This window comes from Hyperolius riggenbachi, chromosome 11 (assembly GCF_040937935.1).
Source record: "Hyperolius riggenbachi isolate aHypRig1 chromosome 11, aHypRig1.pri, whole genome shotgun sequence".
Lineage (NCBI taxonomy): Eukaryota > Metazoa > Chordata > Amphibia > Anura > Hyperoliidae > Hyperolius > Hyperolius riggenbachi.
In genome coordinates, this window is record NC_090656.1 from 31,941,168 (window position 1) to 31,966,165 (window position 24,998).

Below are 24,998 nucleotides of genomic sequence, written 5' to 3' on the forward strand. Positions count from 1 at the left end.
GCGATGTGTCTCTGCGAGGGAGGGGGCAAGAGCTATGACGAGAGAGCTTCCTGTCACTTGCCAACTTCCTTGAGAACACAGGCAATGACACAGGTAATCGTATAAATGTATCTATTTATAAAAATAGTTATTGGGGAGAACTGTTACACTAATATTCTAGAATTTTGAATTTGCAGTTTTATCCCACTTTAAAGTACATTTGAGATGAGAGGGATATCAAGGCCTCCATATTTATTTCCTTTAAAACAATGCATATTGCCTGGAAGTCCTGCTGATATTAACCCATAGACCCTGAACAAGCATGCAGATCAGATTTCTGACTTAAGTTTGACTGGATTTGCTGCATGCTTGTTTCAAGTGTGATTCAGAAACTACCGATGCCAGAAAGATCAGAAGGGCTGTCAGGCAACTGGTATTGTTTAAAAGAAAATAAATATGGCAGCCTCCGTATCCCTCTTTCTTCAGTTGTCCTTTAACGGAATACTGTAGTGGGGTCGGGGGAAAATGAGTTGAACTTACCCGGGGCTTCTAATGGTCCCCCGCAGACGTCCTGTGCTTGCGCAGCCACTCACCGATGCTTCTCCGATTCACTTCTGGAATTTCAGACTTTAAAGTCTGAAAACCACTGAGCCTGCGTTGCCGTGTCCTCGCTCCCGCTGATGTCACCAAGAGCGTACTGTGCAGGCACAGACCATACCGGGCCTGCACAGTACGCTCCTGGTGACATCAGCAGGAGCGAGGACACGGCAACGCAGGCGCAGTGGTTTTCAGACTTTAAAATCTGAAATTCCATAAGTGAACCGGAGGCGGGGCCGGAGCATAGGTGAGTGGCTGCGCGGGCACAGGATGCCTGCGGGGGACCATTAGAAGCCCTGGGTGAGTTCAACTCATTTTCCCCCGACGTCCCCCCCCCCCCCCCTTTACAGTATTCCTTTAAACATATAACAGCTCAAGACTTTTTTACAGCAGACATACATTAAGTTGTCCCCCACTGTAAGGGCCTGTTTCCACTAGGGCCAAATGAGGCCTTAATCTGCATCGAATCGGCAGTGTTTCCCCAGAGGTGAGTTGAGCGGGGAAATGCTGCCTATACTTTCAATTGTTTGCCGCCCGAATCGCACTGTGGTGTGATTTTGGATGGCATGCTGCAGATTTGCAGCACGTACCTGAATCGCTCAGCCATGACAAGGCTAAGCAATTTAGATCCGTGCTTGCATCTCTTCAAGTCCTGCAAGACGCATGCCGGATAGTGGAAACCAGCCTTAGTGGATAAAGATGTGCAGACACTCTGTTCCCGTGATGTCATCCCCTGATCCCTGCAACAGTGCAGAGGCCAGAGCACAGACACATGGGGAGGGCACGGCACCATCATGGCCAATCCCCTATAACTGCCTTCCCAGTGGGGACCAGATGGGGCAAATATTGTTTTCCATAACAGGCAGTAACAGCATAACGGCTCTCTTCAGCCAACAAGATATTACCAATTGGTAAACTAAAACATTCATAGGTAACATTTTATGCAGAAAATGTTGTCTTTGTTTTTACCTTCTAATCCTAAATGATAAAGAAATAACTGAATGATACAAACATACTAAATAAACACAAAGTGGTCCAGGTATGCTTTCCAAGTGCAATCCAAGCTAGGAGAACTCATGGAGAAGCATGTGATGAGTTTGGTCAGGTGATGGATATGCAAGTCTCTGATTAGCTGGTCATGATCATGTGTTAAAGCAGGATGTGATCACAGCAAATCAGAGCTTTGCAAATCTATCAGCTGATCAAACAAATCACATGCTTCTCCATGAGTTCTCCTAGACATGACCATCACTAATCCAGGTTTAGTTTTCTTAAAGTACTCCCCCACGGCTGTGGTGGTGGTGGCGGGATCCTCAGCCGGGAGCGTCCTGGGCATGTGTGGTTACAAAGGCTTCCTATATATGCATGCCCAGAACTGTGCACGGCCATTCAGGCAAGTAGAAGGCACACAGATAGAAAAAAGCACACATCCCACTCCAACTGGGTTTAGCTGGAGCTCTGAATGGGGGGTATACATGCAAAACGGAGGGGAGGCTGACAAAGCTGAAAGGCCACAGAGCTTATGGGGCACCAAATAAGCTGCAGATCTAAGAAACTCATTTATATTTTTGCATAGTTCAGGTACCCTTTAAATGCACTGAACAGAATATTATTTAAAATCAATTATGCATTAAAGGGGTTTTGGAAGGAACACAGTTTTGACAAAATAAACTTTAGTAATATATCTGCTGAACCAATTCAAATGTACTCATCTCCTCCTCAGTGACTTACAGCTGTATGATCATTTCCAATCAGTCTAAACCACACCCCTTCCAGTCACATGGACATGCAGGAGAGTAAAGCTGAAGCCACGCCTCCCTACTGGCCAGACTATTCTGGCTGTCAATCTATCAAAGAGAGGTGTGGTTTCAGGGTGGCTGGAAGAGACTTGGGAGGGAGTAAGCAGGAAGTAAGATGTTGGTGAGGAGAACATAAGGACCGGTGAACTGGTATTATCCTATTTTATTTGCATATATTACAATACTTACACAACTTTTAGTGCATTATTAATTCAAAGCCCAACTTCAAGCACAGTTTATATACCGGTAGATACATTTAGCAGATTTTTTATATGAATTATGCATATACAGTAATACATTTTGTAAAATGCAGTTTTTTGCTAAATAAAGTAGGGAAACAACTGCTGTGCCAATGTAAAAAAAATCTCATCTGCTCAGCAATCTCCTACTGCCTGCCCACTCCCTCTCCTAGTCAGTGTCAAGCCATGATAGGCTACCCATCAGCAGAGGGGCGTGGCTTCAGATTACAGCACTCTTGCTTTAGGAATAAAGGGGGAGGAGTTCAGACTGGCTGGGTGTGAGCTGGCAACTGGCAGTCTATGAGATTGGCATATTCGTTTATGAACTATTATTCTTTATGCATAATTCATTTAAAATAGAATTCCATCAGATGCATCTAAGAACGGTGCTTGAACTTGGGCCCTAGAACTGCGCCCTTTGGTGTGGCAGAAAATCAATCAGGAAGTCCCACATTCTGTCCTGTAAGATCTGATTCATCACCTCCAGCCGGTTAATCTCCTCCTGCAGCTGCCTGCGTGTTTCCTGGAGCATTCGGATGTAGGCGATGGCGTACTGTAGAATGAGGGTGCGGGGGGCCCGCTGCAGACCTGCAATCGCTGGGATACTTTCCTTCAGCAGAGCAAACCTTGCTTTGAGCTCCTGCTTGGAGATCCACTCTCTGTATTCCCTGGTAACCTCGGCAGTGGGAGGAGTCTGCGGCACCACCCCGGGCTGAATGATAGGATGCTCTGCGCCACCTGCACTGGCCTGCTCTACAACGCCCGCACCTGATTGGTGCAACTTGTTTTGCGAATAGAAGATATTCTTCAGCATTTGTCTGGGAGTGTCACCACCTGGCAGGATAAAACAAAGAAACAGGTTTATTACAATATGTTTTATAAACCTTGTGCCATTTGTATTCACTCTACCACTACCAGAAACTACTCACATACTTCAAAGCTTCAATACTTTCTGCAAGGACAGTGATGTTATCTACACTGCAATGCTACATGTCTTAGTCATCAAAAGTAGGTACATTTTGCTGCCCGATTACCGGCAATCATTTTGCGGAAATGCATGCCGCTATTTGCACTTCCGCAAGCCCAGGATTCTATCAGGCGCAGATATTTAAAATGATTGCCGGAAAAAAGGTTTTTTTTCCTTCCACAATGTACCTACTGTTGCAGCACATCGCTGCCTTGTATTGGAGGGGGAAGTAAAGGTTTAGGGGTGGTTTAGGGGCCACCAAGGGGGTAGAGATCACTAGGGGGTGTCTTAGGGTTAGGCACCACCGGGAGGGGGGTGTCTTAGGGTTAGGCAAATCCAGGGGGTCTTAAGGCCCATACACACGTCAGATTTTTCCGAACGACGGGTCGTTTGAACGTTCCCGTCGTTCAGTCGTCCGCACGCCAAATCGAGCGTGTGTACAGACTGTCGTTCGGGTGATAAGACTGATTTTGAGCAAGACCAGTCTTATCACCCGAACGACAGTCTGTACACACGCCCGATTTAGCGTGCGGACAACTGAACGATGGGACGTTTAAACGACCCGTCATTCGGAAAAATCTGACGTGTATGGGCCTTTAGGGTTAGGCACCATGGTGTGTGGAGGTCTTAGGGTGATGCACCACCGGGGGGGGTCTTAGGGTTAGGCACCACTCTGGGGGGGGGGGGGTCTTAGGGTTAGGCACCACTCTGGGGGGGGGGGGTCTTAGGGTTAGGCACCACCAGGGGGAGAGGTGTTAGGGTTAGGAACCCCCGGGGAGGTATCGGTAGAGGGAGAGGCCTGTGTGAGGGTATGGTTATGTTTAGCCATAATAAAATATCGGTAAACATTAGCGATATTTTACTTATCAGAATCCAGCAGTAGAATATCACTACCTTTAGCGAGATTCTACTAGCCGCTATCCCCTGCACTCTTTTTTCCAGGCACTTTTTTTTCACGTGGAGTGACGCTCTGCACATTAGTGGGACCCAAGCTTAAAATATTTAATTGTTTGAAAGCAGAACCACAGTCTGGCGTAATGCTGAATAAAAACCTCTCTCCAAACTTCTTACAGTTCCCAAAATTATCCTACCCGTGTATGAACCAAAGTAATTCTCCTATCCTATAGCCCCAAAGTAATGTCCTCAGTGTAAAACACAAAAGCACAGAAAACCATTCCTCAGTGTAATAATAGCCTCACTGACCTCCCCCTTCCCCCCATGCAGAGTAGGGCAGCTGAGCACACATACCTACTCTAGTATCAGGTACTCTGCTTTACAGCTACTCACCATACTGCAAGCATAAGCATACTGCATGCTGTGCAATGGTAAATGCCATCATAGCATGTATTTTGTGAAGAAGTGTCAGTGGTGAAGGAATACAACTGTTGTCAGAATTTTGACCAAAAACATGGGCCTAAGTATACATAAGTATACCCTGTGAATGTAAAAAAAAATGCAGGGGTTTTGTGAGATCCGAAAATTAATTGAAGGGTCCTTCCAGGGCATAAAGGTTGAGAAAGCCTGGGTTACTCACTATACCTGCGAGCCACATGCCCAACCTGTTTTTATTGCTGGAGGTCTGGAAAACCTGCAGATCTTCCAGAGTGAGAGAGAAAAGTGCAGGAAAAAACAGTAGCTCCTAATAGTGTAGTATGTTATTGTTAGGTACACAATATTCAATTTGCCATCAGATCGAAAAGTCCAAACGATTATTTCCGACATGACCAATAAGATCCTGATAAACAATGGGATAGATTTTGTGCAGTAGTGATCTGAAAATCAACCGTTATTTACAGGGCTGTGGAGTTGGAGCAATTTTGGGTACCTGGAGTCGGTGGTTTCAATAAACTGAGGAGTCGGATGATTTTTGAACCAAATCCATAGACTTTGTAAAAATTTTGTAAACTTTGTAAAATTAGACTATTAGAGTCGAGGAGTCAGAGCAATTGTGGGTATCTGGAGTTGGAGTCAGTGGTTTCATAAACTGAGGAGTCTGAGTCGTATGATCTTTGTACCGACTCCACAGTTTTTGATCAGGAATGGATTGGAAATGACGGAAATTATCGGTACGACCCGTCAATCTGCCGAAAGACAATACAAAATGGTACTCACAAACTCAGGATGGGTAACTGCAACCACAGTTAAAGGCTTGCTTGGGTGTGGTGGCTCCGACCACCCTAATAGGTTTGGTGGCTCTACAGAAAGGCGTATAATGGGGTCAATGAAAGGCTGAAAACCGCAAATGGCCTGAACTAATTGCAGCCCCTGTCAGGGGTTCATGATAACGATTGTGAGAGAAGGCAGCACCCCAAAAATATAAAACATTAAAACTGTAAAAGTTAAGAGGAACTTACTTAAAGAGATGAAACAGTGGGGGTAAAAAAAGTTAATCTATTGAAAAAACTATTTTTCAATTTTACCCCTACTGCTTCATCTCTTGAGGTAAGTTCTTCTTGCCTTGTATAATGTTTTTAAGTGTTTTATATTGAAGCGGCACCCCCTTCTCTTCCAATTTTTTTTCTTTGCTGTCTTATTTCCCTATTTGTGAAAATGTTCCTGACTTCCTGCATAGACATGTCAGAGACAACAAATTATAACAAATTTTTGTACAGTGAGAAAGAGTTCGAAATTTTAAAGCAAGCGTCAGGCAATCTATGCTACACCCAGATCTACTCACCCGGGTCTTCCTCCAGCCCCTTGCAGCCGGCATGACCCTCGTCGCAGCTCGGCTCCCAGCCTCCGGCCCGGGGTTCCTGCCGGTTCAGAGGCCAACCTCCGAGGTCGTCCTCTACTGCGCTCAACCCACAACACTCAACCCACATATGTGGGATTGACAGCAGCGTTTGCACAGTAGAGGACGACCCTGCGAGGGCGCCCTCTGCACCGGTGTGGACCCCCGGGTCGGCGGCTGGGAGCGGAGCTGCGACAAGGGACATGCTGGCTGCAAGGGGCTGAAGAAAGCCCCGGGTAAGTAGATCTGGGGGTAGCATAGATTGCCTGACGCTTCCTTTAGCAAATATGTATCGTAGTCCGCCTTTTCCTGTTCGCAGAACAACCTATTTTTTTAAATATAAACTCACAAAGTTTGGTATAGATAGATCCGAGACAGAAGCCGAGGGAAAATCTCTCCAGTGAGGACACAAACGGCAATAATAACCCCCAATATATTCTAACCATTTTCACGTTATTCAAAAAGGACATAAAAGATCTGGTCGAGCATTACTTTTATTTAATCACCGTAAGTAAAAAAATAAAAGTTCTAAACCTTCCAAAAAAGTGTTTTGTCTGAAGTTCTACTTTAGAGGTTATTATTTGATTTTTGTATTTTGCCCTTCATGAACTGACAAGAACATTTGATACACATACCTGATGGCATAACAGAGATTGAAGGCTCAGTGGATGCCCCATGGAGACTCAAAACCCCTCCACAGTTCTGGCTGGTGCTTTGTAGCGGAAGATTTTCGGTAGTGCGACTTGTGTAAGGCTCAGCAGTCGTCCCCTGGACACGTATGACTTCTCCATAACTTTGGCTGGTGCCTTGTGGTGCAATATATTCACTTGTGTGACTTGTGTAAGGCTCAGCAGTTGCCTCCTGGGAATGTATGACTTCTCCATATCTCTGGCTGGTACCTCGTGGTGGAAGATATTTGCTTGTGTGACCAGTGTAAGCCTCAGCAGTCACCCCTTGGACACATACAACTTCTCTGTAACTTTGGCTGGTGCTTTGTGGTGGAAGGTATTCAACTGTGTGACTTGTGTAAGGCTCAGCAGATGCCCCCTGGAAATGTATGACTTCTCCATAACTTTGGCTGGTGCCTTGTGGTGGAAGATGTTCATTTGTGTGAGGCTCAGTAGATGCCCTCTGGAAATGTATGACTTCTCCATAACTTTGGGTAGTGCCTTGTGGTGGAAGATGTTTATTTGTGTGAGGTTCAGTAGATGGCCCCTGGAAATGTATGACTTTTCCAAAACTTTGGCTGGTGCCTTGTGGTGGAAGATGTTGACTTGTGTAAGGCTCAGCAGTTGCCCCCTGGGAATGTATGACTACTCCATGGCTTTGGCCGGTGCCTTGTTGAGGATGATATTTGTTTTCTATCTCTGTGTTTATGGAAAGTCCACTCTGCATGCATTCTCCTCTCAATAAGATTTGATTGATGGGCCCAAGCAATGCACCAGACTGTTGAGGCGAGACAGTCATAGAACAGGTGCCAGTATTTGGATGCTCAGGCAGGTCTGTAGACAGACCCTGGTAGTTCGGGACTAGTCCACAGCTTAGACTTCCACCTGAAAAAGATTGCCATTCTGCGTCATCCAGCATCTTCTGAGCAATGATATCCCCACCTAAAACACACAAAACCCCACAGATTTTCATCATTAATGTACATATGATTAAAGGGGACGTGAAGTGAAATGTAACATGATGGAATAAACATGTGTATGTACAGTCCCAACACTATGTAGAACTAGCCTGAGTTTCATTCTTTTTTCTCACTGGGTGCCACATAAATAAAATTGGGGGCTCTTTGATAAGGTGGCCAGTCAGGGCTGTCTCTCAGACACTACTGCAGCCAAATAGATCAGCAGGGCTGCCAGGAAACTGGTATTGTTGAAAAGGAAATAAATATAGCAGCCTCCATATAGCCCTCACTTCAGGTTCCCTTTAAAGCTGAATAATCACAAATACCTTCTGTTTTAACCGGTGTAACAAAAGAGACAGAGAGGCATACACCAGCCTAATTCAGTGGCTGCTTTATTGTGCATACACAGACCAACGTACAGCAACACACTGAGGCTTGCAATATTGAAAGACATGGACATGGGAGAGGAGGCGAGTGTCGGGGCACTAAAGGGCTGGAACGACTCCCTTTCACATTTCACAAAGGAGGCCTTCTGTTTTAAAGAAGGCAAATTACACTCAGCATTGTTTTTTAGGAGGAGGCATTTTGGTCTCTTTTAAGGTGGCCACACACGATACAATAAAATGATCCGATTTTACAGTAATTCGATAAAAATGATCGTATCTCCCGAAAAAATCGAAAGCTTTTTTTTCATTCGACTGAAAAATCAGATCGGATTTCCCGTTTTCTTCGATTTTAATCGATCCGGACTGCCAGATATTTTTATTCAATCCTTATAAAGATTGTATGGTGTGTGTTGGATTGTCAATTTAGTAATATACACACCCTAGCAATTTTGTTAGTTTCCAATCATTTTTATCATAATTGGGGGGAAAATTGAACATAAGTGTGTGGTACATTGGTCATATTTTTGAACTGTTACAATCAGTCAGAAAAATTGATTGCAATTCTTAAATTGAACAGATATTTAAAAAATTGTATGGTGTGTGGCCACCTTTAGCCTTGTATATTTTCCTCGTGGTTCTGGGTCACCATGAGTTATATGGGTATTCTGTACTATAAGGGTTAGAACCCAGCGCTGTATATCAGAGTTTCTGTGCAGTGGGGCTGTAGGTGGCATACATTTAAAAATGCTGCTTCGCTATTTTGGGTGCGGCGTAAATCTGTAAAAAAAATTGGTCAAGGGAGCATTATAGTAGTAGTAAATTTACCGATATTCTACTACTTAATTGATATAGTGAAATATCAGTGATATTTGAAGATCACTATGACCTAACTGCTCCCTACTCTCACACAGAACCCTCCCCTGGTGGGCAATAATACCCCTCCCCCCCAACAATCACCCCCCCCCCCGGCAGGCAGCTGATAACCCCCTCCCCCTCAACTAATAACCTCCCCTGGCAGGCAGCTGATAACCCCTCCCAACTAATAACCTCCCCTGGCAGGCAGCTGATCTCCCCCCAACTAATAACCTCCCCTGGCAGGCAGCTGATCTCCCCCCAACTAATAACCTCCCCTGGCAGGCAGCTGATAACCCCTCCCAACTAATAACTTCCCCTGGCAGGTGGCCGATAACCCCCCCAACTAATAACCTCCCCCTGGCAGGCAGCTGATAACCCCTCCCAACTAATAACCTCCCCTGGCAGGTGGCTGATAACCCCCCCCCCCCCCACACACACACACACTAATAACCTCCCACTGGCAGGCAGCTGATAACCCTTCCTCCTGGACAATACCTCCATCCTCCCCCCCCCCCCCACCCAAAAAAAAATATGGTCGTCTGCTATTGGTAGCCACAGTTCTCATAGTGAGCACCCATTTTTGTTGCGCTTTTGTTAGCTGCTTTGTGTAGGCAAACTCATCACAAGTGAATTCCTGCGGCAGAGTAATCTGCACAGGGAACACATAACTAGCTAAAAAATTCAAGGTTTATAATGTTACTCCTTAATAAACAAAACTGCTGTTTTAACTTTCTTAAAATATAATACTGCATATGCCATAGATACACAAAGCATTCTGTAATATATTGCCAGTGAAATTACTTTTCCTGCTCATTTCTGAGCTATAAATCCAAGGACAACAGTCCACACTCCTGCACACATATCCTCTACAAATGTTCACTATTGCATTCCCATCTCACTTGCAGGGAGGTAGTCAGGTCTGCAGGGAATTTACTAGGCCCAATGTCTGCTTATAGCCTGTGTGCAGCTACACTCAGGCTATAAGCAGACAACAGACAATTGCCCAACAGATAGCAAGGAAAAGGCGGGTAGCAAGTTAGGGCTGGTTCCCACGGCTTCTGCTGAGCGTTCGCTCGGCGCCACTTCCAAACGTTTAGACGCTAGCTTTTGAAGGCTTTTGGGAAGCTTTCAAGGCTAGTGGGTCAGGTCTCTGCACTTGTTTCCCGGCATTTACCGCCTCTGAAAGTAGCATGTTGCTTTCTCGACGAGACGCAATGCCGGGATCTACCGCCAGGCTTTCATGAAAGCATGCAATAGCCAGCTCTAAACGCGAATGGGACAGCGGTGGATCCCAAAAGACACGTCCAAAATGCCGCGTTTAATGCCACGAAAACGCCCGTGTGAACCAGCCCTAACAATGACTGCTGCAGTTTCTGCCACAAATATAATTTTTCTGCAGGAAAAGCAAATTTACACTACTTAAAGAGACACTAAAGCGAAAAAAAAAATGATATAATGAATTGGTTGCGTACTATGAATAATTACTAGAAGATTAGCAGCAAAGAAAATATTCTCATACTTTTATTTTCAGGTATATAGTGTTTTTTCAAACATTGCATTATTCTATAATATGTGCAGATTACACAACATTCAGCATTCAAAATGAGTCTTTCAGAGCAGTCTGTGAAGTAATGACATCTCCTCTGGCAGAGAAAAAGTAAATAGTCCAGGAACAGTTGAGATAATAAAAGTCAGATAACAGCCCTCTCCACGACTAAAGGTGGCCATACACTGGCCCGATTTGCGCCCGTTTCGACAGCAGATTTGATAACTGGGATCGAATCTGCTGCCAATCGTTCACGCTACACGCCGAATTTCGATCCATTCCGTCCGATTCCGTCGATCGCGGCGTGCGGAAAATAACCGTCGATCGCCCGCGGGTAAAGAGCGCATCGCTAGCGGCGTTTGAGTGCCCGACGACCGACGCAATAGAGCCGCATACATTACCTGCTCCGCCGGCGCGACTCCAGGGTCTCCGCTGTTCTCCGTATCGGCTCTGGTCTGGTCTCCGGCATGCTTCCCTTCTTCCTGTCCCGGCAGGAAGTTTCAACAGTAGAGGGCGCTCTACTGTTTATACTTCCCCCAGACAGGAAGAAGGGAAGCATGCCAGAGACCAGAGCAGACCAGAGCGGAGACGGAGAAGAAGAGCGGTGACCGGGGGCAGTCGCACCAGCGGAGCAGGTAATGTATGCGGGCGGGGGGCAGCACCACCACAACAGATTGTGATCGGTTTCAGGCTGAAATCGGTTCACAATCTGTTTGCAGTAAAGGTAGCCATACGATCCCTCTCTGATCAGATTCGATCAGATAGGGATCTGTCTGTTGGTCGAATCTGATGGCAAATCGACCAGTGTATGGCTACCTTAACTTAGTCGGAGAGCTTAATGGCTTGTTTGCATAGAGATAACAACTGGAGTTTCTCAACTCTTCCTGTACTGGAAACAATTAGACTGATGTATCTGATCTTAATGTTTTATTTCTTAGCTGTGCTACACATACAAATCATAATATCATCATTTTTTTTCCGCTTCAGTGTCTCTTTAAAATGGGTTTGTGGATGATAATACGGTATGATGAGCATGTGTCACTGATTTTAGCTCTGTCTTAAACTCCAATCCTGTCACTACTTTACATTACAAAAATGACAGCTCACTAGTCCGTACTCTGTACAGAGCTCTAACCATCATCCATGTGGAATTTACAAACAAGAAGCTTAATAAGATCCATTGATTGAACGAAAATCTTAACTCAGTTTTGCATGCATTTTATTCAATAATATCAAGTCCTTTCATGTTACTGCCTGTCATCATGTACTCTCATCCCTTTTTGTGATGAGCCGTTCTAATAGCCACTGCACACCCCCAGGGCCAGAAAGTATGATAGGGGCACGATAGCCTAGGTGGAGATTGATAATGGGAAATAGCATTATGGGGGAGGGGGGGGCAGTGGCGTAGCAGAGGGGGTGCAGAGGTTGCGACCGCATCGGGGCACTTGGGCCAAAGAGGCCCACCCTCAACCACAGTATTCACTCTTTATTAGTCCTTTGCTGATGATATTCACTTCTGTAGATGCTTTGATTAGTATATATCATGAACAAACTGTTTCCATCCACTTCTTGACACAGTGGTGTTCCTTGTTAGGTTTTGGTGCGCAGTATCGATTGTTATGCACAGTGGGCTTGAGGGGGCCCCAATGTAAAACTTGCAGCTTCTCAGCTACGCCACTGAAGGGGCCAACAGCCGCTTTGCGGCATTTTGGTTGTGACCGCTAATTTGTAAGTAATATGACAATGACCGAATAGGTTTAGTAAAGCTGCATAATCGGAGCCCATCGACTACAGGGTCCTGGTGTGCAATCTTGGAGCTTTTCCTGCTGGGTCCCCTTTTTCTTACACATGAGTTAACTTCACCAAATTCCCACAAGCAGGAAACAGCCTACAGGGCCCCCTCAATTTGACTAGCACCCCACAATAGAGGTACATTTACCATACAAGCTCAGAGCTGCTGCCTCATGCAGAGACCTCTGAGAAGTCCCCTCCAGGCACTGCAGGCAGCAGACATGATATGAACCTGTGTGAGGCGGCTCAGAGCTCTCCTCTCTCTGCAGCCACTACAGTGGGCACTACCTGCATACATACGCGACAAGCTCGCCCGTTACTTGTGCTGCGCAGGAAAGTAACCTGTACCTGTTGCGCAGCGCGGGAAGAAGTACAGCCAATCGGCGGCGCTCCTGTCAGGCTCAGGCAATCAGCGCGATTCCTGACACTGCGGTGCAACGCTTAAAGGGACACAGCCAATCAGCGCGTTCCTTTCAAGCTGAGGGCGGTTCCTGACACTGCGGTGCGACGCTTGAAGTGATCCAGCCAATCAGCGCGCTCTTCTCAGGATGAGGGCGGTTCCTGACACTGCGGTGTGACGCATGCAGGGACACAGCCAATGAGCGTGTTCCTTTCAGGCTGAGGGCGGTATCCTGAGATTGCCCTCTCAGGCTGTGTGGTAGGAAGAGGACGGCACTTGGTGGCCCCTCTATGTTCTGTAATTGGGTTGTGGGAGGAGTTTTCCTCTACAAAGTAGATTCCCAGGCAGAATGTCCCATTTTTTTATACATATAAATAACATACTTCCCAACTTTTGAAATAAGAATGAGGGTTACTTAAATAGGAACTCAAGTAAAAATAATGGGTACTATTCCGTTAGCCGGGCACAACCACTAGGTGGCTTTAATTACTATTGCCCCTGCAGGCCGCCATGGATAGTAGGGAAAGATGTAACTCTGCTGCCAGCGATCGCTGGTGTTTTAGCGCCACCTAGTGGTTGCTCCCGGCTAACGGAAAAGAACCAAATAATGTAATACAAAATTGCTGCATTTTTACAATAATTATGTACAAATGATTTAGTCAGTGTTTGCCCATTGTAAAATCTTTCAAATCCCTGATTTACATTCTGACATTTATCACATGGTGACATTTTTACTGCTGGCAGGTGATGTCACTGGAAGGAGATGCTGATTTTTTTGGCAGTTGAAAACAGCTGTAAACAGCTATTTTCCACAATGCAATGAGGTTCACAAACAGGAAACTGTCAGGACCATGATCCTGACATCACACTGTGGGAGAGGTATCACCACAATATCAGCCATACAGAGCCCCCTGATGATCCGTTTGAGGAAAGGAAAAGATTTCTCATGGGAAAGGGGACATCAGCTACTGATTGGGATGAAGTTCAATTCTTTGTTACGGTTTCTCTTTAAGTCACGCCCATAACCACGCCCTGTCACACCCCTAGCCCCGCATACCATAAGATTTAGAAAAATACATTGTTATATAATTCAAACCGCACTGGTCCTTTCTGTAAAGGTTCATTTTCCTTCATACACTTTAAGAAATGCATACATTTAAAGGATGGGATAAAGTTTACAGTCAATGAAACACATTTTTCAGTAAAAAAATAAATAAAATATGTGTATTTACATAGATCTTTACATCTGTCCTGAAAGAGGAAGAAATAGGGACAGGGGGATTGGGTTGCCAAAGTGTAACTGACCCTCCAAACGAGGGACATTTGGGAACTATGAAGTAAATCTGTGCCAAACACAGCAAGATAAAGAAAAAATGTGATAAAGCATGTCCATACATGATACAATCTGATTGTACAATATCTGTACACTCTTACCACCAAGCTATGTAGCCTGATTGGATGTAGTATAAAGCAGTGGTCCACAACCTTTTTTGACCCAAGGACCACTTCCACATCAGGCAGTTTTTCCAAGGACCGTTGTGTGCGTACGCGGGTGTGGTAAAGGGGGGGGGGGGGGGGGGGGCTCCTGTTCTATGGACAGTGTCAGTACATAAGGAAGTCCTGGAAGCCACAGCCCCTAGCCACCAACCTAATCACCCTCAGCACTTTGGACTTTTATTTTTTTGCTGACTGGGGCAGTGCTCACTGGTGGAGTATGGAGCAGTGCACAAGATGCATTTGGTGTGCAGGTGGAGAAATTAGGGAGGTACTGCCTGGGCTTCCCTATCTACTGGTGCAGTCACCCCCAGCCTTTCCTGTCCTCATCTGCCTCCGCACACTCACTTTAACACTTCCCTCCTCCTCACATTTGCTTTTACCCTTACCTCCTCCCCTCACTCACTTCTACCCTTCCCTACACTTTAAGCCTTCCATTGTAACTACATTAACCATACCTCCCAACTGTTTGAGATGAGAAAGAGGGACACTTAAGCCACACCCCTGATCACGCCCCTGTCACACATACCATAAAGATTTCATAAGGAAAATATGTTGTTTTATAATTCAAACCAAACTGGTCCTTTCTATCCTGGTTCATTTTCCTTCATATTAATATTTTAAAATTAGTATTATATACATTAAAGGATGGGAATAAAGTTTAGAGTCAATCAAACACATTTTTTAGTAGAGAAATATATATATTTACATAGAAAGAGGGACAAATGAGGAGGAAAGAGGGACAAATGAGGAGAGGGGGACAGAGGGACAAGGCTCCCAAAGAGGCACAAATGAGGAGAGGGGGACAGAGGGACAAGGCTCCCAAAGAGGGACAAATGAGGAGAGGGACAAGGCTCCCAAAGAGGGACAAATGAGGAGAGGGGGACAGAGGGACAAGGCTCCCAAAGAGGGACAAATGAGGAGAGGGGGACAGAGGGACAAGGCTCCCAAAGAGGGACAAATGAGGAGAGGGGGACAGAGGGACAAGGCTCCCAAAGAGGGACAAATGAGGAGAGGGGGACAGAGGGACAAGGCTCCCAAAGAGGGACTGTCCCTCGAAAAGAGGTACAGTTGGGAGCTATGCATTAACTTTTTGCATCAACTGCTCATCTCACCTCAGGCTCCGTGCAGGCTCTGTGGCTGGCAAGAAACCAGAGCGTCTCAGTCATTCTCACTGCTGCCACCCGGTGTCCGTACAGACAGAAAACATGTTGCTTTACAAATTACTGACACCAGGTGGCAGCAGCAGGAAAGGCTGCAGACAGCTCTGTTTCTGACTGATTGAAATATTCCAAAAATATGACCAATGTATCACACATGTATGTTCATTTTTCCCCCAATTATTATAAAAATGATTGGAAACTCTGACAACATTGCTAGGGTGTGTATATTAATAATTTGACAATCTAACACACACCATACAATCTTTAGAAAGATTGAAGAAAAATATCTGGCATTCCCGATCGATAAAAATTGAAGAAAATGGGAAATCTGATCGGATTTTTCAGTCAAATTAAAAAAAGCTTTCGATTTTTTCAGAAGATCCGATCGTTTTTAAAGAATTGCCGTAAAATCGGATCATTTTATTGTATCGTGTGTGGCCACCTTTACTCTGTGAAATCAGACGGCACGGCCCGGCAGTGAGCTGCGGACCGGAGGTTGGGGACCCCTGAGTGTATGGTCAGCATTATCAGGCCTATAAGGTTTTATTAAGGCTGCTTTCACACTATACACAAATGTTGTTCTGTATCCAAATCAATAGGTTCGCAATACAAATCAATAGGTTCACAATATAACAGTGATGAAAAGTCGTTACGTGTACGACGCATACAGTGGTGCGTCCTATACACAGAAGCATGATTCACTGCAACTATAAACATGCATGTCATCCAGTAAATGCAAAACATAATGCATGTTATTCTGCTGCACCACTCCACTAATGCGCAGATGGCAAGAAACCATTGCAATATAATTGCATCACATTGCAATGTAATTTTATGGCACGCAACACAACATTCTCACGCTCCGAGTGTGCACACGTGTCTCCTGACATTGCCGGACACCTCTCCATTGTTTCCGACGGGGCCAACTGGGCAATTCCCAAGGGCTGGCTGAATGGCACCTCATCTCCCGGCAGCTTGTCACACAAGCATGTACATCCTGCAGACTCATGGAGAAGAGGAGCCTGCAAGGGTAAAGACGGATGGACACAGACTGAAGGAGGACCATGGCAGTTGGACAGGTGACTCTGCTCCATTGCCAATACTCTGCAGGATCTGCTATTCATTTCAAGGTCAAGTACTACTTTAGTGTTCCTAATAGGTGTTTAGTGATCCTAATAAAGGGAGACCCTACCCAGTATTAGTATAGTGTTCCTAATAAAGGGAGGCCCTATACAGTATTAGTATAGTGTTCCTAATAAAGGGAGACCCTACCCAGTATTAGTATAGTGTTCCTAATAAAGGGAGACCCTACCCAGTATTAGTATAGTGTTCCTAATAAAGGGAGGCCCTATACAGTATTAGTATAGTGTTCCTAATAAAGGGAGACCCTACCCAGTATTAGTATAGTGTTCCTAATAAAGAGAGGCCCTACCCAGTATTAGTATAGTGTTCCTAATAAAGGGAGATCCTACCCAGTATTAGTATAGTGTTCCTAATAAAGGGAGGCCCTACCCAGTATTAGTATAGTGTTCCTAATAAAGGGAGATTTTACCCAGTATTAGTATAGTGTTCCTAATAAAGGGAGGCCATGTCCAGTATAAGTATAGTGTTTCTAATAAAGGGAGGCCCTATACAGTATTAGTATAGTGTTCCTAATAAAGGGAGGCCCTACCCTGAATTAGTATAGTGTTCCTAATAAAGGGAGGATTACCCAGTATTAGTATAGTGTTCCTAATAAAGGGAGGCCCTATACAGTATTAGTATAGTGTTCCTAATAAAGGGAGGCTCTACCCAGTATTAGTTTAGTGTTCCTAATAAAGGGAGGCTCTACCCAGTATTAGTATAGTGTTCCTAATAAAGGGAGGCCCTATACAGTATTAGTATAGTGTTCCTAATAAAGAGAGGCCCTACCCAGTATTAGTATAGTGTTCCTAATAAAGGGAGATCCTACCCAGTATTAGTATAGTGTTCCTAATAAAGGGAGGATTACCCAGTATTAGTATAGTGTTCCTAATAAAGGGAGGCCCTATACAGTATTAGTATAGTGTTCCTAATAAAGGGAGGCTCTACCCAGTATTAGTATAGTGTTCCTAATAAAGGAAGGCTCTACCCAGTATTAGTATAGTGTTCCTAATAAAGGGAGGCCATGTCCAGTATAAGTATAGTGTTCCTAATAAAGGGAGGCCCTATACAGTATTAGTATAGTGTTCCTAATAAAGGGAGACCCTACCCAGTATTAGTATAGTGTTCCTAATAAAGGGAGGCCCTACCCAGTATTAGTATAGTGTTCCTAATAAAGGGAGGCCATGTCCAGTATAAGTATAGTGTTCCTAATAAAGGGAGGCCCTACCCAGTATTAGTATAGTGTTCCTAATAAAGGGAGGCCCTGCCCAGTATTAGTATAGTGTTCCTAATAAAGGGAGGCCATATACAGTATTAGTATAATGTTCCTAATAAAGGGATATCCTACCCAGTATTAGTATAGTGTTCCTAATAAAGGGAGGCCCTGCCCAGTATTAGTATAGTGTTCCTAATAAAGGGAGGTCCTACCCAGTATTAGTATAGTGTTCCTAATATAAAGGGAGGCCCTGCCCAGTATTAGTATAGTGTTCCTAATAAAGGGAGGTCCTACCCAGTATTAGTATAGTGTTCCTAATAAAGGGAGGCCCTGCCCAGTATTAGTATAGTGTTCCCAATAAAGGGAGGTCCTACCCAGTATTAGTATAGTGTTCCTAATAAAGGGAGGCCCTGCCCAGTATTAGTATAGTGTTCCTAATAAAGGGAGGCCCTATACAGTATTAGTATAATGTTCCTAATAAAGGGAGGCCCTACCCAGTATTAGTATAGTGTTCCTAGTATAGGGAGGCCCTACCCAGTATTAGTATAGTGTTCCTAATAAAGGGAGGCCCTACCCAGTATTAGTATAGTGTTCCTAATAAAGGGAGGCCCTACCCAGTATTAATATATTGTTCCTAATAAAGGGAGGCCCTACCCTGGGACTGATTGCGTAGGCGGAGCTGGTTGACAGTCACGTGCATTAACTGCTGCAGGACCTGTATATATACAGTGAGTACTCACTGAATAAGATCATTGTTTTTAAAGGCAATCTATGAAAAAAACAAAAACAGCCTGGAGGGGGTACTTACCTTGGGAGGGGGAAGCCTCTGGATCCTAATAAGGCTTCCCCCATACTCCTAAAAGTAGCCACACACCACACAATTAAAAGATCCAACTGAACTCCCCCCCCCCCCCCCCCTCCTTTTTTTATTTTTTGAGATTGGACATGTTGGAAAATTCAGACCAACGTTATCAAGAATTGTATGGTGTGTGATGGATTGTCAAGTACAGTTCCAATCAATTTTTTTGAGCATTCAATTATTTTGTTCATGATTGGGGGAAAATGTAACACAGGTGTGTGGTACATTGGTCAGATTTTTTAATCGTTACAATCAGTCAGAAAATTGATTGCTATCCTTGAATTAAACGGATATTTAAAAAATTGTATGGTGTATGGCCACCTAGCCTCAGGGATCCAGCGCGGTCTACACTGAAAATACAGGCCGCCAACGGTCGTCTGCTGTGGCGTAGTACCACCTGCAGTATTTACCTACTGCAATCCAGCGCAGGCGCAGCTTTCTGATCGGGTTCAGGCTGAAATAGCTGAGCCCGATCAGGTCCACTCTACTGCGCAGGTGCGAGTCGCCTGTGCCTGCGCAGTAGAGCAGACCCGAGCGAAAACAGCTACTGCGCTTGCGCAGGATCACGGTAGGTAAATTTTTACCTCTCCCGCGGGCTGCTAGCTCTGGATCCCAAAGGATAAGGAGGACAGGGGAAGACTCATTAGGATCCAGAGGCTTTCCTCTCCCCCCAGGGGCTGTTTTTTTGTTACAGATTTTCTTTTAATGTGTTTGTGTATGGTTTAAAGACCAACTTTTGATACATAATGGAATTCATTTGCCACGGCACAAATACATTTGTACTAGCACCCTCAGACAATGCATATTTGTATAGGTACTAGTACTAGCAGGGCCGGATTTAGGACAAGGCCCCCTAGGCCATGGCCTAGGGTGCAACAGGAGCAAGGGCACCAAAGCAGCAGGATAAACTGATGCAGCATTTGCAAACTTGCAAATGCAGCAATGCAGGGAGATCATGCGAGCGCCTGACCACAGTACTCTGCTGCCAGCTGCCTGTGCAGCAGCCACCTTGCTCTCTGTACACATTTGCATTGTGTCCGGCGGATATGGACTTGGGCAGCATTAGAGACAGAGGGGAAAAGGAAGCTTCTGCACTGGAGATGAGCAGAGAAATGAGTGACACTGATGGCTGCAGCGGTGTGAAGGTGAGCTGGCTACCTGTACTGAAAGGGGGGAAGTGAGAAAAGAAGGGACTAGGGGAGTCATCAGGTTACCTATACTAGAGGGAAGGGGGAGGAGTCATCTGGCTACCTATACTGAAGGGGGGCAGCTGGTGACAGCGGCCTTGGGCGGTAAAGAGTACAAATCCAGCCCTGAGTACTAGCATTATACAAATAAGTCATACAATCAAAAGTGACGGACATACAGTACATGTAAATAATCAGGACCACAAGAAAATACAGACACATCAATCTTTCTCCTACAAGAAGTTTAATTCTGGGAACAATAAACATACAGAGGTGACACACGAGTGTGAACGCCACACACTATAGTGCTACTCTGGCACTACTGCAGTCACAGCACACAAGCTGATATTATCAGTGAGGCACTTTTACACTGAGGGGATTTCTTGTAAGGCTGAGAGTGCAGAGACCTCCCTAATGGATTTATAACCCTGACAACATGGAGGACCTCTATAGCCCTGGATCCCAGCCTGCCTCTCTGTCATTGGGTGAATATTATTGTGGGTGGGCCCCATCCTGACCAATAGGCTTCCGTCACTGAGGTCTGAGCCTGGGCAGGAGGTATAAATAATCACACAAATAACAGGAACATACCACATACATCAGTAACATAAACATCAACAGGGCAAGGGGTGCCATTGAGGCAAAGGGGACAATAGCTCCAGGGCTCCAACTGCTACCGGGCCCCCTGCACGTGGTCTCCCCCGACTGCTTCCGAGTCCCCTGCACAATGTGTGCTTGCATTGTAATGACTCACCTGTCCTGGCGCTCTGCTCTGTCTTCATCCTTGCTGCCTATCGCATGAAGAGGCAGGCAGCAAGGCTGAAGATTCGATAACAGAGCAGATATAGGGCAACCACTGGACAGGCATATTAATACAATGCAGCTACACATCGTGCAAAGGCCCCAGGGAGCAGTCAGGGCGAGACCACGCAAGCGAGGGGGGGCGGCAGCAGTGAGCTCAGTGGCCTCCGGGGGCTGACTTTTGCTGGGGGGAAGCAGGCCCCCAAGTTACCTTTGCCCGCCCCCCCCCCCCCCTTAAACCAGCCCTGACATAGAAATACACTTTCTTCTGGAGGAGGACACATTATACGGCTCCTAACTCACTACTAGTGATGGTCATGTGTAGGAGAACTCACGAAGAAGCATGTGATTTGTTTGATCAGCTGATAGTTTGCAATGCTCTAACGCCTAGTACACACAATGACATTTTCAGGCAGATTTCCTGCCAGATCGATTATTTCCAACATGTCCAATCTCATTTTCCATAGAAGTGAACGGAAAATCGATCGGAAAGCAGATCAGACATGTTGGAAAGAATCGATTTGGCAGGAAATCTGCCAGAAAATCTCATTGTGTGTACCTAGCATTATCTGTTGTGATCACATGATGCTGTAGCAGATGATCGTGACAAGCACATCAGAGACGTACACATCTATCACCTGACCAAACTCATCACATGCTTCTCCATGACTTCTCCTAGACATGACCATCACTGCCCACTACTGCTCCTTCCAAACAAGTGCTGAGCCCCATTCTATTCCCAATTCAGAGGGAGGGGGGGGTCACCCTGCACTAGTGGCACCCATCACTCAGGCACTGATGGTGCCCAGCAGGTCATACAGAGTGGGGAGGGGGAGAGAGGTGACACTGACACTAGTAACAACCTTCTAAATACTTATAATAATACACTCCCACCTCCGGACACCCTCTGAACACACCAGAGGGATGTCAGGATATAAATTCTTCACTATTCCCATCGATTACCTTGCAGAACAAAAACAATTTTCACTTGATGACCTGCATTACCAGATCTCAGCAGCAGGTGGCGCTGAAGGTGGGAACTGGTAGGACAGATTCCAGCTAATGTTCCAGCTAATATCAGATGATCAGATGATGTAGATCTAATCAAACTTGAAACACCCCCCCCCCCCCCCCTTTTTGTAATTTCTTAAAGTGCCACTATTGCGAAAAAGTGTAAAATTTAAAATACATGTAAACATACACCAATAAGAAGTATGTTTCTTCCTGAGTAAAATGAGCCATAAATTACTTTTCTCCTATGTTGCTGTCACTTACAGTAGGTAGTAGAAATCTGACAATCTGACAAGTTTTGGCCCAGCCCATCTCACAAGGGATTCTCAGCATAGCATTTATTCTTTGTATAGACACTCCCTGGAAAAGATTTATACAAATATGCCAGCCAGCCTCCCTGCTGCACACTTTTTTGGGCAGTTGGACGGAGCAACTGCCATTCACTAAGTGCTTTTGAAAATAAATAAAACACCGAGAATCCCACACGAGGAGATGAGCTGATCCAAAACCTGTCGGTTCTGTCAGATTTCTACAACCTACTGTAAATCGCAGCAACATATGAGAACATTAATGTATAGCACATTATACTGTGGGAGAAATGTACTTTTTATTTGTATATGTTCACATGTCCATAACATTTTATGATTTTCGCGATAGTGGTCCTTAAAAAGATTGTAAACTTCTGAAATGTGGACAAGGTATTATCAATTCTAAAAAAATAAACATGCCCTATAAATGTGTTTATCAAAAAACTTAAATAATTGCCCATTTGCATAAATATCCTTATCAATAAATGTAAATAAATGTCCTAATCAATAAACGCCCTAATCAATACATTTCCTTATCAGTACACACAGAGTCTTAAAGGACACATCCAAGCACCTTAAAAATAAAAATCCACTTACCTGGGGCTTCCTCCAGCCCCTGCCAGCCGTCTTGTGCCCTCGCCGCAGCTCCGCTCCCTGCTGGTGGCCCGGGGTCCCCTCCGGAGCAAGATGCTCACTGCGCCTGCGGCTCTCAGAGTCGCGCTGATGTCATCCGAACTGTACTGCGCAGGCGCAGTAGTTCTGCTCCTGCGTGGTACAGCCTGGATGACGTCAGTGTGACTCAATGAGCCGCATGATGAAGTGCAAGCAGATGCACTGCAGAGGACCTGGAGCCACCGGAGCTGCGGCGAGGGCACAGGACGGCTGCAAGGGGCTGGAGGAAGCCCCAGGTAAGTGGATTTTTTATTCTTATTGTGTTCGAACCTTCCCTTTCAAGGGAACCTCTGGTGACTGGGAAAAATTACTCGATCCTCTAGTGAAGACGAGTTATAACACTGTAAGGTGTGTGTCACAGAAGCCCCATGTCAGCTGGACATGTAGCCACGCCCCTTGAAGAACACGGCTGCCACCTTTTCTGTATGTCCAGCACTAGAGATACAGAAGAGCTGACACCATTTCCTCCTGGGGGCGGGGCTAGGTGGCCGAGTACAGCTGAAATAGGGTTCCTATGATACATCTAATACAGTTTGCCGGCCTATTATAACTTGCCCTCACTAGAGGATCCAGCAGTTTTTCTCATTCACCAGAGAGGTGCCCTATAAGCCTTGTACACGCAGTAGATGGTACTTGGCTGATCACCCTATACGTTATCCAGCCTGCTAGATCATGCTGAGTGCTGGCCATGTTCACTGCTCTTCCTCCTTTCCCCTCCGTGCTGCCCCGTGTGTCAACCCTCCGCCCCCCTCCAAAGCAACACACCATGGCGCTAGGCTGTAGAGAACTCCGCCCCAAACTGTTGTCTGACAGATCGAGTCCTGATGCCTGCACACACACAAAATTTCTGTCATTCGTCGAGGTTGGGGACTCTCAGGGACAGTTCGGGGCTGAGCGCCGTACATACATGTCCCTATACTGTAGAGGGGGAGGAGGTATGACAGGACATGTTCTGGTGCAAAGGGGAACAATGCACTAGGCTGAAATAGTTAAGAACAGCTGTACACATGCTAGAGTCTCAGTGGAGGTGGCTGGTCTGTGCCGAGTTTAGATCAGCACGTGTATGCATATTTTTAGTATCCATGTGTAGTGCAGTAAATCGGCATGCATGCAAATTTAATGGAAATCGTATGCAGTTTGGAATTGGACCAGTCACAGTTGGCAGGAAGTGCCGCACACAATTTGCAAGAAATTTGCATGTCAGGTAGAATTCTCATCATCTCATTGTCTAGCTGAGAGCCTTCTGACAACGGTTCTACTTCCTCAGCCTCCTCAGCTCTTCCCGGAGGGCTCTGATGTGGTCAGTCGCAGCATCTAGAATAATGGGCTTTGTGGCCCCTTGAAGCCCCACAAGCGCTGGCAACATTTGTTTCAGCACGGTAAACTTAGAGCTGATTTCCTGGCGGTACATTCGCTGGTTCATTTGTCTAATTTGTTTATTGGTAATGAGCTTGCGCTGAGCGGGATCCATAGCGTCAGTCGGCTGACTCTGTGCGGTGGTCAGTGCTGAGCCGCTGGTCTCAATAATGGTACACTCCTCCCCCTCTGTACTGGCCGGTATGGTGACCTCCAGATCTGACAAGTCCATAGCGCTGGGCAGATGGAAGATGTTATTGAGAGGTCCATGCAGAGTGATATCATCTGCAAGACAAAACCGAGGTCAGCTGAGACTATAAGCAGGGAAACAACGAATGAACTTGTGCCAGTTGTGTCTGTCCTCACAGCAAGAGAAGTCCTTCCCTTGGTGCTCCCTCAGGAGGCCGAGGCCTACTGAGCTTTTGTCTTGGCCTAGCCCGTCTGGCAGTGCTGGCTATTTTCTGAAATGCTTATCTGCAGTGCATGTCCTGCTATTAAAGTGTACCTGAAGTGAAAAGAATTGCCCCTAGGGGGTACATATCTTGGGACGGGGAAGCCTCTGGATTCTCACCAGAGGGGATCCAGCCGATTCCCAAAGATTCCCACCAACAAGGGCTTGTCAGCAGTGCATGCTGGTGCACCAGCGGCTTTCTGATAAGCACCAGCAGAAATAGCCAAACCCAATAGGTCCACTCTATTGCGCAGGTGCAGATGGTTCAGGCCTGTGCAGTAGAATGGATCTATTTCCTATTTCCGACAGAGCCCAAGCTGAAAGCTGCACACACCGCCGAAAGTAAATATTATGGTCAGTGTCGCTGCGGGGGAGCCAGTGCTGGAACGAGCTGGGGAAAGCCTCATTAGGATCCAGAAGATTCTCCCTCCTAAGGTAAGT

The 24,998-nt window shown here is 45.7% G+C and overlaps 1 protein-coding gene across 3 annotated transcripts in view; it reads right to left on the reverse strand.

Moving 5' to 3' along the window:
• Nucleotides 1-918: 918 nt before the first annotated feature.
• The window catches only part of LOC137537598 (uncharacterized), a 41,417-nt gene continuing 17,337 nt past the window's right edge, over nucleotides 919-24,998 (reverse strand). For all 3 annotated transcript variants that reach the window (XM_068259477.1, XM_068259478.1, XM_068259479.1), the window contains exons 3-4: nucleotides 6,948-7,922; nucleotides 919-3,448 (exon numbers count right to left, since the gene is read on the reverse strand). In XM_068259477.1, coding sequence (XP_068115578.1) covers nucleotides 3,018-3,448; nucleotides 6,948-7,922 — 1,406 coding nt within the window. In that variant the 3' untranslated portion in view covers nucleotides 919-3,017. The remainder of the gene's footprint in view (nucleotides 3,449-6,947; nucleotides 7,923-24,998) is intronic.